The 15,278-nt window shown below is 38.3% G+C and overlaps 1 protein-coding gene across 2 annotated transcripts; it reads left to right on the top strand.

Annotated features, from left to right (window-relative positions):
• Nucleotides 1-4,587: 4,587 nt before the first annotated feature.
• ZBTB21 (zinc finger and BTB domain containing 21) lies at nt 4,588-11,335 on the top strand. Of its 2 annotated transcripts, XM_009485774.2 has the most exons (2): nt 4,594-6,182; nt 6,786-11,335. In XM_009485774.2, exons 1-2 carry the CDS (start codon nt 4,601-4,603, stop codon nt 7,775-7,777), a joined length of 2,574 nt encoding a protein of 857 aa, XP_009484049.1. In that variant the 5' UTR covers nt 4,594-4,600; the 3' UTR covers nt 7,778-11,335. The 2 variants fall into 2 exon arrangements, with proteins under 2 accessions (XP_009484048.1, XP_009484049.1); XM_009485773.2 differs by having other exon boundaries at nt 4,588-11,335.
• Nucleotides 11,336-15,278: the final 3,943 nt, after the last annotated feature.

The following is a 15,278-nucleotide window of genomic DNA, read 5'->3' as shown; positions in this document are numbered from 1 at the left end:
CTGGGGATGCCCCAGGAAGTCACTTGTATTTCTCGGCTGAGTTTTATAATCCATGTTTCTTTGGGGGTTTTTAGTGGGTTTGCCCCCACCACATTTCTTATGTATGTTTTCCCTGCTGAAATGCCTGTTAAGTCTCCCTGGTTGCCTGTTCTCCTCTATGTTCCTCCTTCCTTGTATTCTCTGCGTCTAACTGCAGATTCTCACAGCCCTGGCGCCTCCTTGCTGCAACATTGCATCTCATTAAGTGTTTCAGAACATCGTCTTTCCCACTGCCACCCCAACATGCTATTAACATCACTTTAGCTGACAGCTATGTTATAATGGAAGTCAGCAGGCAATATCAACATCTTATTTTAGTTGCTTGTGTATTTGCAAGTGTAAGCTGTTATGCTGAAATTGTTCACACAAATACCTGCCTGATTCTATTTGTAAAGTTTCAGCATTGGTGACTTCATTGTTTCTGAAAGTGAAGTTTCAGATGGGCAAAGCTGATTGAACAACTTGCTGATGAAGAATGGGTAGTTTTGTGGCTTCTCTTGCTGCAACTCTGATGCTCATCTGACCTTTCAGTGAGCTGATTAAGCTCCTAACCTGTAAAACAGCAAACAGATATGAAAAGCTGGGTTGATTTCCTTTGTTTGTTTGTTTTCTGCTTCATTTTAGAGAGCTGAATCAATTTACTGGGAGGTCAAATGAGCAGCCGAGCTAGTGCAAGGAGGAGGGAGGGTACTACAGGGCTGGGAGGAGGAGATGTGAGAGTGAGGGACAGAGGAAAGGAGGGGGAACTACCACTTCAAAGGCAGGTAGCTGTTGAAGATCAATAAAGTGCTGAGCTAAAGATTAAGCTTTTCCACCCTTTCCTTGTGAAGAGCTTTCCTGAATAGAGATTTCCTTTTGCAGGAAGTAATTTTGAAGTAGTAGAGGTGACTTATTCTATCCTCGTTCAAAAAATAAAATAAAATAAACCTTGTACCAAATATGGTACTGAAGTCTCTGAAATCTAGTTTGCTGAGATCAGTAGAGGGCTGTTGAAGATTGACACTAACGTCTCTTCCTGGCTTCCCGAAGGAAGGCTGCAGGTGCTCCTGCTGCACTTGCCCTTCCAGGGTCTGGAGTCTTGCTCCTCCTGAGGACCAGTAGCTGCTATAGCATGTAACACCTGGACAAAGACAATGGGAGATTTTCTGATATGCTCCTACTGTTTCCTTGATGTCACCCGAACATCACGGAAGAAAAGAGGAAACGGCTTTGTTTCCAGTCAGTAGTGAAGACGGCTGCAAAAAATGGTTGGAGAGAATAGAAGCAGATTATCTGGAAGAAAGATCTTAGGTAGTTAATGGCAAAATAATCTTCAGCTGAGGAAGTATGAGTCCTCAAACACCTGGAATCAAATCTAGTATTCCAAGAGACTGCCATAGTTCTGTTTTCTACACAACAGCTAGGCACGCCTTTTGTGTTGGGGCTGAGTTCAGTCAGCCAAGCATTGGCTTTGATGGCAAACTGTTGTAAGGATTTCCTGCCTTCCTATAGCTGCTCCACTGCCACAGTTTGCTGCCTCTTCAGTTATGCCAACACATTTGTTCTTGAGTTTGTGCTTTAATATAAAAATTGACCAGCATTTGAAAAGAAATATTATTTGGTTTCTATTTATTGTCTGATCTGCTGTGTAATACAGGCCTGCAAGTATTTGTACTGGCACAGTTGAAGGAGGCGTGAACTGCAGTGTGCGGATAAGATGAACAAAGAGCAGGAATGTCTTCGATCAGCTTTGTTACTGGAAACTGTTCATGCAGTGAAATTCTAATATGCTGCACATTTACTCTGGTAATCTTTGGGTGTTTTTTACATCTAAGTATTTCAGGCTTTCATATGATTTGTGTAAATGTGTTAAAATGGTTCTGCAAACCAGTTCTTGCTTTGTTTCTTAACATATCATAGCTTGGTTTATTTCTGACTGTTGTGTTTAAAGGCTATTAAGCTGAAAGTCAAGCACTTGAACTAGGAAATACCAAGATTAAAGCTGCCTTTGCAGGATTAATTTGGTCCCTTGCCATTTGTGTATGTCGCAGCCTTGGTTACTGTTAAAGTGACAGGGCTACATTGTACCAAAGAGCTCTGCCCGCTTCACTGCACAGAAGAGTCCATGCTCTGAGAATGAAAGGGAGGATTGTGATAGGATGCTTGTCTCTGTCTTGTTTAATGTAATAAATTGAAGGTGCTCTAAGAATAAAAAAGGAGAATGTGGAAAAAAGGATGGGTGACTATTGGATTCTGCTTTAGACATGTAGATTTTACACCTGTCTCTACTAATAGCATGACTGTGTTACGATGGACAAAGGAACATGTAGTAATTACATGGTGTTTATTCTGTGAGTGTCTTACACAAGACCCAAGGCCTGGGTAAAGCAGATTAAAGTGAAAGATTTGAAAATACTTCAAAACATTTGACTAATATACTGCTTTCCCACTGCGTCCTTGAAATATGGGTTCTGCAGCAACTTCTATTGGGTGTCTCTACAATACTGTTTTAGTTCAAGTTTCCTTCATAAGCACACTGTTGATCTGTTGCCTCCACATACCATGCTGCAGCTTGCATCCCAGATGAATCACCTGAGTTTGCAAACTCAGTTTCTTTCAGATGAAACTAAAGGAAAAGATGCATTCCTGGAACACTTGTTCTAATAACACTCCAAGTGTTAATAGGTGCTCAGACCACGAGACTGGATTAGGGCCAGTCGGGCTCCACCACTTTAAATTGCAGTGGCATCCACAAAGGAGACAGGTAGTGCACCCCCACCCTCTGCAGATAGTACTTTTAAGCAAAACATACAAAGCAAAAGGAAACAGATTGGTTTCTCAAATTCATAGAAGCTTGACTGCTCTGCTCTTTGTAGATGGGGGAGGAGGGAGATTATGCATTATAACTATCTGAGATGAATTAAGGATAAATTAGTGCTTATGAACCGACACTGCAAGACACTGAGACACTCAGTAAAGAGACAGATCTGGTGAGGAAACAGAATTCTGCTTTTGCTGTTGCCGTGACACTATTAACTCATTCGGTAGTTTCAGGTGTAGAAGTGGTAGCTCAGTCCTATGGTATGGTCAATGCCGAGATACTGTATGCAGCACCTTTTGATTCATTTCTCAATAATACTAATTTAGACTTTGATCACTTATTTATATCCATTAGTTGTAAGATTTACCACGCCCATTTATTAATTATGGGGTTACTGCTTCTTAATATTGTTTTAATTTTACAAACTTTTCAGTTTTGCTTGTAAGCTGATGAATAGTGAAACATTTTTGTTGTAGTAGCATACGTCATGTATAAATATCTAAATAGTAGTTTCTCAACTCAGCTGTAAAAAGAAGAGGATTGCTTTTAACAGACACATCATTGACTTGTTTTACTACCACCATAGAGGAAGGTAGTGTAAAATTCTTACAGGTTAACTTGAACAGAATTGTAAGAGTATCCGTGAAAAACAAAGAAAATTGGATATTGCTGATTTCTCTGTGTGTGTGCATGTGCACAGATATATAAATTATAATTCATGCCACAGAAGTTCTTTGTTTAAACTGACTTAAAACCTGATTCTCTTCTTTTGTTAAGATCTAATCAGGAGCAGTCTATTGAGTTATTGAGACATCCTGCAGTACTGAGTGGGTTGTGTTTTGAAGCATATGGAACATGGGGATTTCTGCACTGCAGTTTAATTTGTGCTTATTGTACTCTGAGATGCACGTGAGGGTAACTGTTTCTCAGGTATATGGGTTGTGGTCATAAAGTGCTCTTATACTAATAAATAAAATGGGGAGTTCGGTTCTCTGATTGCTTTTAAGCTAGAAGAAAGCAATGCAGAGATACTTCAATTATAACTGTGAAATTTCCAAGAAACCAGATCCTGTCAGTGCAGTTCTAAGTGACACATATTTGATAGCTAGAAGTATATATTAACAACACTTACTAAACATATGCAAACATGATGAATTAATCTAGATTACAGACAATAATCCTGCTTCCTTATCCCTTCCCAGTATTAATGCCCTTTCCATCATCCAATTAAAAATGACTGCAAACCCTGTTAAATTGTTTAGTCAGCAGAAGACTTTCAGCGTTGCTTAGCCTCAAAAAGGTGACTTGGCATAACTAAGTTTTAGATATCTGATTCAAGAGTTTATTAATACAGTAGTCAAGACATCTTTAAAAAGCTAAAGCAGAGAAAAAAACGGTCAAGAGTGAAATGACTGAACTCTACCTTCATATGGACAGGTGTATTGCAGGAAGAGAACACAGCCCCCCGCCCCCCAATTAGTTAGGTGTAATATTCTTGGTGTAAGATCAGCTATTAATGGTGTATTTGAACGTGGGCACATGAGCTGGTTCTTATACCTGTGCATCTGTTGGAGCTAACAGTATTGTTTTAATTCCCATACCTTTCCTCCAAACAAGCTGTTTTCTTCAGCACTGTTGATGGTGGTTTAGCCAGTTTATGAAGTACAGAGGGATTAGGTGTGTTTACTTTATCTCTAACAACTGTTCACATAAGGCAACCTACAACTTTTTTTGTTGTTCTTTTTCAGAAACATCAGCATCATGGAGGGGCTCTTGCATTACATAAATCCAGCACATGCCATTTCACTTCTAAGTGCACTGAATGAGGAGCGTCTAAAGGGACAGCTGTGTGATGTTGTTCTTATAGTAGGAGACCAGAAATTTCGAGCTCATAAAAATGTTCTGGCTGCCAGCAGTGAATACTTCCAGACTCTGTTCACAAATAAGGAGAATGAGTCTCAGTCAGTGTTTCAACTCGACTTTTGTGAACCAGATGCTTTTGATAATGTGTTAAACTACATTTATTCTTCATCCTTGTTCATTGAGAAAGGCAGTCTTGCAGCTGTGCAAGAACTGGGCTACAGTCTTGGAATATCCTTTCTTACAAACATTGTTTCTAAGAGTCCTCAAGCTCCTTTTCCAGCTTGCCCTGTTAAAAAAATACTGTATCAAGATGAAGATGAAAGTAGTTCTCAGAAGAGAAGTGTCATTGTCTGTCAGAACAGAATTGAAGCGCAAGCAAAAAGTATAAATCAAACACAACATGATTTAAGCCATACTTCTAAACCTTCACCCTCTGTTGCTGTCAAAACTAGCAGTAGACCACAAGTAACAAAACCAGCTGAAACCCTCCACAACTTATCACTGACTGAAAGGAGATGGCTGAAAGAAAGCCCTGTGAGCTATACCAAGCTTCATGAAACTTCTGGAACTGTGGAGGATCAGAGCAGAGGTGGTTTAGTGAAAAGGAACACAGTAATGCCTCAAATGCCTTTAGCAGAGAAAGAAATTGCAAGCGATGAACCAGGAAGCAGTGGTCAGCTTTTAAGAGGAAAGGCTGCAGAGATGTCATTAAAAAGACCGCGTCCGCCAGTCTTGTCTCTGCGTGGCGCATCAGAATCTACATTTTTGTTGCGAGAGGCAGGAAAAGGAAACGGCCAAAGTGAAGACAGGAATTTGCTATACTACTCAAAGTTAGGGCTAGTAATTCCTTCTAGTGGATCTGGTCCAGAACACCAAAGTATTGACAGAAGTGGGCCACTTGTAAAAAGTCTCCTTCGAAGGTCACTGTCCATGGACAGCCAGGTTCCCATTTACTCACCTTCTGTTGACCTAAAACCTTCACAGGTATCAGCATCCTCCTCACCAGGAACTAACGATTCCCAGAAGACATTCAATGTGGTATCTCAAAAGTCATCCTTGAAAGAGTCATCAGAGAAGTTAGTCTTAGATGAAAAACCACAGGTAATACACCCACATCGCCTTAGGTCTTTCAGTGCCTCTCAGTCAACTGATAGGGAGGTTGCTTCCCCTCTCACAGAGGTGCGAATAAAAACTGAACCTAGCAGTCCACTTTCAGATCCTACCGAAATAATAAGAGTTACAGTGGGTGATGCTTCAGCATCAACAAATAAAGACTTTCCTTTTAAAACTGAGGATGATCATAAGGAACCAAGTAGACTTCCAGCAAAAAGGAGATTTCAAGCTGATAGAAGACTACCGTTTAAGAAACTGAAGACAGATGAGCAGAGTTCTCCTGGGTCAGAAGATAACTTTGAGGAAGGCTCAAGCCCTATGCACCTTGATGCTGATTTTCCCGATTCTGATGTGAGTAAGGATGAATACAGTGAGATGGAAGAAGCAAGACCAAATAAAAAATTTAAATGCAAGCACTGCCTTAAAATTTTCAGATCTACAGCAGGTCTTCATCGTCATGTTAACATGTATCATAATCCAGAGAAGCCCTATGCTTGTGACATATGCCACAAGAGATTTCACACAAATTTCAAAGTGTGGACACACTGCCAGACGCAACATGGAATTGTGAAGAATCCCTCACCTGCTTCCAGTTCACATGCTGTTTTGGATGAAAAATTCCAAAGAAAACTGATCGATATAGTGAGAGAGAGAGAAATTAAAAAGGCTCTAATAGTTAAACTAAGACGTGGCAAGCAAGGTTTTCAGGGACAGTCTGCTTCACAAGCGCAACAAGTCATCAAAAGGAATTTAAGATCGAGAACCAAAGGAGCCTATATTTGTACCTACTGTGGGAAAGCCTATCGTTTCCTCTCCCAGTTTAAACAGCACATAAAAATGCACCCAGGGGAGAAACCAATTGGAGGAAATAAGGCTCCTAAGCAGAAGGATCATATTCATATTGAAAGTCCAGTAGAAAACAAAGAGGTTTATCAGTGCCGTCTCTGCAATGCTAAGCTCTCTTCGCTTATTGAACAGGGAAATCATGAGCGACTCTGTAGAAATGCTACTGTCTGTCCTTACTGCAGCCTTAGATTTTCTTCTCCAGAGATGAAGCATGAGCATGAAAGCAAGTGTGAATACAAGAAGCTTACTTGTCTTGAGTGTATGCGTACCTTTAAATCATCCTTTAGTATTTGGCGGCATCAAGTTGAAGTTCACAATCAAAACACAATGGCTCCATCAGAGAACTTTTCTTTACCTATCCTGGATCACAATGGAGAAATAACTAGTTCAGCAAGATTGCCTCCTCAGTCAGAATCCAATAAAATGAACAATTTTGTTGCTGCAAAGGAAGATGGTGTATTCAGTGATTCGTCAGAACAAATAAATTTTGATTCTGAAGATTCCTCATGCCTACCTGAAGACTTAAGTGTTTCCAAGCAGTTTAAAATTCAGATCAAAGAAGAGCCTGCAGACGATATAGAGGATGAGGTCACTGAAACAAGCAGAGAACCTAAGGAAGTAGTCTCCAACAAAGATGCTGGTTTGTGGCCCTGTGAAAAGTGTGGGAAGATTTTCACTGTACGCAAACAGCTGGAGCGTCACCAAGAGCTCTTATGTTCTGTGAAGCCGTTTATTTGTCACGTGTGTAACAAGGCCTTCCGAACCAACTTCCGTCTGTGGAGTCACTTCCAGTCTCATATGTCACAGGCTGCAGAAGAGCCCACAAATAAGGAGCCTGAGATATGTCCACCAGCTAATTCCCCATCACCACCACCCTTACCTCCACCCCCACCCCTGCCCAAAATCCAGCCTTTGGAGCCTGATAGTCCAACAGGCGTGTCTGAAAGCTCCACTACTACTGAAAAATTATTTGTACCACAGGAGTCAGATACACTCTTCTATCATGCTCCACCACTCTCAGCAATCACATTCAAAAGACAGTACATGTGTAAACTCTGTCATAGGACTTTCAAGACAGCTTTTAGTCTTTGGAGCCATGAACAGACACACAATTAGCTTTAACAGATACCTTAAAAAGCTGGTTCAGTGGAGGCTGTGTTCAGGATCTTAGATGTATGCCATATAAACTAGAAATCTAAAAGGATCACAACAGCAACAATGATGACAAAAAATTTGGAATTTGTGATGCTGCTTGGATTTGAAGATTAAGGTAAATTAACTTGGTTAGTAGGTAGAAAGCAGAGTAATTTAAAATACTGCAATCTGGGATCTAATAGTAACAGAATAATTTTTATTTCATCTAACACTGAAATACGATCACATCTGGATTGTATGCATGGATCTTCATCCTGTGATGCTGGTGTGTGTGTGTGTGTTACATATAAAGTTATATATTAAATGAAAGAGCAACAACAATTTGGATTCTAACTGTGAGTTTATAGTAGTGAAATACTGTAACCAACTTCATTAGTTTTTTTTTTAAAAGAAACCAACACACAAGCTCCATATAAATAGCTGCCATGCACTTGCAGTTAGGGAGGAAGTGGATGGAGTGTCTTGCTGTATTGACTTAGGTCTTAGAAACCTTTAGCAATAACAAATAAACCTCAAGTTTGAGTAATCCTGATGTTATTGGATATGAATGTTTGATATTTTAAGGGAACATAGAATTGTTTTGTTATATGGAACTTGTGCAAATTAAAATAGAATCTAAAGTCAGCAATATTATTACTAAGATTTTATATAAAAAGTAGCAGCAAGCCTGCTTTCAGCCATTTAATTATAAGTTTCTAAGGAAAATTGGGGGAGGGGGGACTTTGCTTTATATAATGTCCCAAAGACTAATTTACTATAGATACTTCGGTAGCTAAAGTCATTGTATTAACAGCCATCATAATGCAAATGGTACTGTTTATAATATGAACTAAGATTGAATGGATGTCAGACAAGTTTCATAATTTTGTTTCCACTATTTGTACAACTGTTTGTAATTCTAACTACAAAGGAATGTATAACTATTAAATCAAAAAAAGAGAGTTCATTAAGGGAGAGAAGATGAGTTGTGTTCCTACACGCAGTAATAAGCTTTGCCATGAGTACAAAGATATGTTTTAACAAAAACTAAAAATGTAAATATTTATATAGACACCTGTATAAATGAAGAAGTATGTATTTGAAATTTGTATTAAGCATACATATCCAGCTCAAAGCAGAGGAAAAAACATCACACTACAATCACTGCATTTTATGAATACAATGCATAGAATATTTCTTTATGCCGCTTTCTATAATTCGTGATACTGTGTTGCAATTTTCTAATTTGTTGAAAATCGTGGTAATAATGGGCTGCAGATATTCTGTGCAGTTCCATTATTTTACTTCAAATCACAACTGGAGCATTTAGTGTAAGTAGGGTCATAGATATTTACCAGAAGCTATAGTAAGGGTCCAAAATTATTCTGTAAGTAAAAGAAATATTTACCCAGAAGTAGGTGGTAAACTAACAGTGAAAAATTGTTCTGTTAGAATTTAAACCTAATGGAGTGGTGACGGATTAAAGTGAACGTAAATGATGCAAACAGTATTGCTGAAAGCAACAGGAGTTTAGACACCAGTTTCAGGGGGAGCAGGAGTGAGGCTTTAATTGTGTATGTAACCATGAATTTTTTTTCAGCATCCCAAACTCAAAAGTAGAAAGAATTGCAAGCTGACATTAAGATTTAGCAAAATTAAGCACAAGTGTAACTCCTAAGAATCTGAGGATGGGCATCCTTAGTTAGGCACACACAGAAGTAGATTTTTCTCAGTCAAACTCCAAGTGTGCCACCATTTTTTTCCAACAGATTTTTTTTTTTTTAATTATTTTTCCTGTAAGTTAAGTTTAAAAGAATCAGCTCAGGATGGACCACTGACTTTTTTTCAGCTACCAAAAAAATTGCAATGTTAGTTTCAAGCCTCTTCTGTTTAATTTTTTTTATTAAAATCTAAAATTGTTACTGAACACTTCTAATAGTAACATGTTGTCCTTTTTTGTCTTCTTTCAGGCAAATTGTATCTGAATATGATTATGCTAATTTGTTAGAATATCAGTTAAACTCTTTTGGTGACATTGCAATTCAAACAAGGTACTCGTTTAATAGTGACATTTCTAGTTACTGACTTTTTTATTCCACATAATAAAACTAAATTTCTTTCTTACCAGAAACAATTTCAAAATAAAATGGTTATTCACTTAACCGGGTTTAACAAAATCAGAAAAACATAAAAGCTTCGCAAAGTATCCTTTAAATGTATTTAAGAAATCTGTGCATATAAAATACGAACATGTTTTTGTAAAATGGTTCCTAAGTTTTCACCAATGATTCCTCTACACAACAGTCTGAAAGTGTGTATGTAGCCTTTTAAAAATCAGTGTGCTTTTTAAAGAAAGATGGCAACTAGTTCAGCTATGTCATAGTCATCTAACTTCCAACTGTGATTCTGCTATGTGATATGATGATAAATCCCACACACTTCAAATCAAATGCTTGTGCAACATCTTTGAAGAAACCTTGACCTTTTTCCTAGTATACTGTGTATTATAAAAAATCCATACAATATTTTTGGTCTAAATAGCCTCCTTCTAAGTTTTTCTTTAGTTGTTGGGGGGGAGGGGTTGGGTTTCTTTAAGTTTTGCTTTTAACTTTAAGTGTGTTCTGTGGGTTTTTTTAAATTCAGTTCCTGTTGTTTAGTAAAGGAATTCAGGATCTCTGAAGTTTAAATATGAGATGTTTATATAGCGGTTCTGGTTTTCTATTAGCTTTTATACAGTATCTTAAAAAGCCCTTGATAGAAGTGTTTATTTTGGAGGATACAGAATAAATATGCTTCCACTTATATAACTTTAATATATGTTTTAAGAGTTAAATTATGGAAAAAATGTTAGTTGCTTGTTTATAAATAAAGGTCTTTTGTAGAATGTCTAGTCTGGCCACAGCCAAAATAAAAGGCAAATTTATTGACACAAAAACCTGTCTTCATCATATTTTGTTTAATTTTGTAGCTGTGTACTGAAGTGACACAAAGTTAGGGGTCTTGTTAAATATAGTAAGTGGTTTGCTTTTTTCCTTAAAATTTGTGACAGGAATGTGCAGATGTTTTAATATATAGATTAGAATCTTTAATTCTTTCTTTTTTTCTATTTTTATAATCTGTCAGATAAACCTCAGAGAACTATCCTGCTTCAGTGGGAGTACAGTGAAAACTTCCATTGCATTTAAAAGGAGCAGGGTTGAGCCATGAAATTTATTTAGTTTTGGGACTTTTCCTTTCAGGCACTGTGTTGGCAAAGCATCTAAGCCTATGGTTAAGTTCCATTGAGATCAGTCTTAATTTTTTTTAAACATATGCTTAAGTTCTTTGCTAAATTGGGACCACAATCAACCATTGAAAGTGGGCGCTGGCAGAAAAATGCATACAGATTTTTTCAGATTTTTTTTAAGTCCTAGAACCAAAAGTTAACATTAATTTTCCTCTACCTAACAACTCCATATACAGCTAGGTATAATTCTGTAGTTTTACAAAAACAAAGGACATGAACCAGTAATAATACTGTCTCTGCTTTTGCTTTTTGCTTTTTTTGGATAAGGGGGAGTGAAACACCCTGTGACAATTAATGGAGCAGATAACCTGCTGAAGCAGTAGGTGACACTAGAGTTTGTCTTGTGTATTTCAGAATGGAGATGTAGCCTTATCTGTGAACCAAAACACAGCTGTAAGAGACTTGTTCCTGCATTTCCTATTTAGGCAGGCCTTCTAGTGACATCCAGTAGATTCTTTGTCTGATGTTGTTTGTTTGTTTTCCCCCAAGTAGGGCATGCGGGTTTGGTCTGAAGCTAGATGTACTCTGTTTTTGTTCCAAGCTTCCAATGATAGAACTAGAAGTTTCTCACATGGGATAAGGACAGACTATGCCTACCTTCTTGGCACTAACAGTGAGGGTGCAAATATATGGCATGAGCCTGTAATCTGGCATGTGCCTATACTGTTCAATAAAATTGTTTACATTTTCCTACCCGATGATTTAGACAAAAATCAAAGCAAGCTTAGGGTTTGGGTTTTTTTAAATGTTGCTGTTAATTAATCAGTGTTAAAATCTTTTTTTGTTTGTTTTTGTTGAACACAGCCTGATAGTATTTTTTAATGTCATTGATTCTTGTTTATTTAAAATGACTTGTGAAAAACTGTACTATAACTGTTGTACATAAAGGGACACTATCAAGAGAAAGGTTGTATACAGTAAATGTACTTATCTGTATTAAGAATACTTGATATTAATAAAATCAAAGAATTCAAAACATGAATTGAGTCATAATGCTTGAGCTGCTTGGGCATGAATATGCCTATTAAGGGCATCCTCAGTTGTTGCAAGGATGTCTGAAAAAGGTATCTGAATTCTGTGGGCTGAGCTTATTTTTCATGTTGCTTTTTCTCTCACTATTCCAGAATAAAGGACTCAATCCATTTTTCCTTTTCCAGTTTATCAGTGATACACATTCTCTTTTAAAGACACAAGCTTCCCACTACTGCAGCAGCATCTTTAATTAATATATGTACATAAAACCAGAACAAACTATCTTTTGCAATGTAACATGCAAAATACATATAAAGTACACATTTTAAGGCTTATTCTTGACAGTGTCCCTTTTTGAAAAGCAGGAAAATGGGATCACTTTTAGTGCATGGGTACAGGGGAATAGTTTCCTACAGTTTCTAGAAATTGGAATTAGCCAATATACTTGCTACAGAATTTTCCAATTAGTTACACAAAATCACTTGTCATTTTAAAGGATTACAGAGGTAAGACAAAAGAAGCTGGTCTTATAATCCCATATACCTTATAGTCATTGTATATCTGTTCAATACGCCAGTGTTGAATTTTAATTAAGGATGGGTTTTTACTTTTTTTAGGACTGAGACTTAATAGCTTACAGTAACTCTTTCTTTAATGTAATGTAAATCCATTGCTGCTTTGTACAACTTTTTCTACTGTGTGTTTTCTTTACTTAGATCTTGACTAAGAAATGTTGGCGTCCAATAAACTTACACTTTGTTTCTTTTGAATTACTGTGTCTTATACTGGAATCTCTTGGCAAAGTGTGATGTTATTGTACATACCATTGTGTCTGTGGGATGGGAATTTTGTTTATAAAAGAGCATCTTTTGATCTATTTGTTGGATATAAATGATAGTTTTTACATTACTAAAATAATGGCTTTTTGTTTTAGTAAGTGCCCCACTGAATTTTTTACTGGGAAATACAAGAAAACCAACTGCTCTAGACAATCTCTTAAAAACTGCTTCCTATGCAATCAGTGATTAAAATGGGACTTTGTGGAAGCAAGGTTACATCAGCTGAGTATCTCTTTCATCTAAAACTGAATTGAACCAGATGTTTGAAAATACAGTCAGGAATGCTTATGGTATTTTGGAGTGCTCTCATTAAAAGCAGTTTTGCTGCATGTATTTCCCTCTTCAAAAACCCCTGTGTTGGGATGTAGTGTGTGGATTCCCATGATGCAGAAAATGATCTCTCTATCTTTTGGGAACAGGGTTCACCAGGCTCCTTTCTTAAAGTAGATGAGACCTCTCTCTGAAAACTCGTAGGCCAGTTTTCTCTACTTCTTGGACTCCACGTTTGCTGTCCTTTTCCATTTTTAATTTGTGCAGTTTGGTTGAACCTGTTGACCAATTTCACTCACATTTAATAGAGGAGACAAGGTCTCAAGAGTTAATCTCCAACATATCTCCAAGTTTGGTAAAGATCACTGACTGTGTAGCAAAGAATCATCTTAGTGGGAAGGATAAGATTTGCAGCGAGAGCATGTGCTGAACAGTTATCTGTGCTTTTTACCCCAGTGCTTGTCACCATGTGCATGTGTACTGTCTTGTCAGAGTAAGCGGGGCAACACGTCAGGTGAAACATGGCAGAGCTGAAGTACCAGGTCTGCCAAATGGTCAGAGTCAAGGGTTGAAAGGGCACTCCAAGGCCAAGAGGATTTGGGCCTGTGATGCTCCTTAAATCTCTTTGAAAACAGGGACAAAGGGCTCCTGGCCTTTTCCTCCGTGGAGCATCCCTGCACATCAGAAGTTAGGTGAGCTGTGGAAAAGGTGAGGAGAGGCGGGGGAGCTGAGTAGTAGAGTGGTAGATCACCAGAGGTTTGGCTCCCTCTTTCTCCTTTCAGCGTAAGGAACTCCTCCGGCACTTTCTGCATCCAGTTAAGATCTGCATACAGTCCTCTCTCTGTTACCGTTTCAGAGCAGTCTAACATCGGCTTAAATGCTTCACAGAAAATGTCTGCTCTAGAGACCATGCAACCTCTATTTGACATAGAAGTCAAGAAGCAAAACAAAATGATGTTACTCATAATGCCATGAGCATTGCGCCTGTTTTCATGGTTATTTTTTTGTTCTAATTCTAGCCATCCGGATGCTTCTAAGACAGTTGCTCTGCAAAGCCAGTAACTTTTACTTACTCTTCCATTCATAGGATGTTTCCAGTCATCACTCTTTTTTACTACACGAACACTAATAGGACAATTTTTACTATTAGACCTACATGGATAAAATTTCTATTTCCAGTCCTGAAATCTTCTGCCAATAGAAATTTTCAAGGTGTTGGCTGCAGTGAAGCACCGTACACAACTTTTATTTCCCCTTCATTTATATGTGTTGAAAGAGTACATCGAATGCAAAGCCAGTTTCTGTTAACAAAGAATTTGCTTTAAATTGCCTCTGCAGTTTTGATAATTTCTTGATTATTTAACAATTTCTTATGTCTTGTCAGTCCAGAACCTAGGATGGATACAGTTCTTTGATGTCATGGAGCCCTGGTTGTAATCGTTAGCTTAAGCTGACATTTTAGGGCACAGGTTCTCATCCAGCAACATGTATCTCTCCAATGAAGTGCACTGCTGTTAAAAATGAGGCAGCGATGAAGCAGCATGACCTGCTGGGATTACTAGCATCCAGGGGTGCTTCTGCTGGAAGGAGGAGACCATACTGAGATTTGCAGGCTTCATGGGCAGGTGTCTGGAGGAACAAAGGGCAATGAGCCAGAAGAAGAGGTGGGAGAGAGTAGGATGACAACAGCAGAACATAAGATATAGAAGAGAGCACGCTGTGGCCCTGCCAAACAAGAAAAAAAATCAGCCTCTGTTTTAAAGTGTCATTTGTCATGAATCTGGATGGCTCTTTGGTTCCCCCTTTTCCCTTTCTTCCCTAATGAGCAGCTCAGTCCCTGGGGTTTGACACCTTCTAACCCTTTTTGGCTGACAAGAAACTGCATCCGTTCCTCTATGTTATAGAGTCTGTGAAAGAGTTTCAGGGAAGAAAAACTGCCCAAAAGATTGTTTAATTCTTTCCCCTACAACATTGCATTGGGGGAATTCTGGGTCCTCTTGGAACAGACTTTGAAAACTGCACGTCCTGAGGGCTTCACCAGGTGTGGCGACTATACCTGTGGGGATACATTCGCAGTTTCTCCACCTCGCCACCTGCACCTGTGGGTCCTAAAAAG

Source organism: Pelecanus crispus, chromosome 1 (genome assembly GCF_030463565.1).
Source record: "Pelecanus crispus isolate bPelCri1 chromosome 1, bPelCri1.pri, whole genome shotgun sequence".
NCBI lineage: Eukaryota > Metazoa > Chordata > Aves > Pelecaniformes > Pelecanidae > Pelecanus > Pelecanus crispus.
Note: the sequence above shows the minus strand (reverse complement) of the source record. Positions and strands in the feature narration are given on the sequence as shown.

Coding starts and splice junctions, on each gene's coding strand:
- ZBTB21 (XM_009485773.2), top strand. CDS start 4,601: ATGGAGGGGCTCTTGCATTACATAAATCCAGCACATGCCATTTCACTT.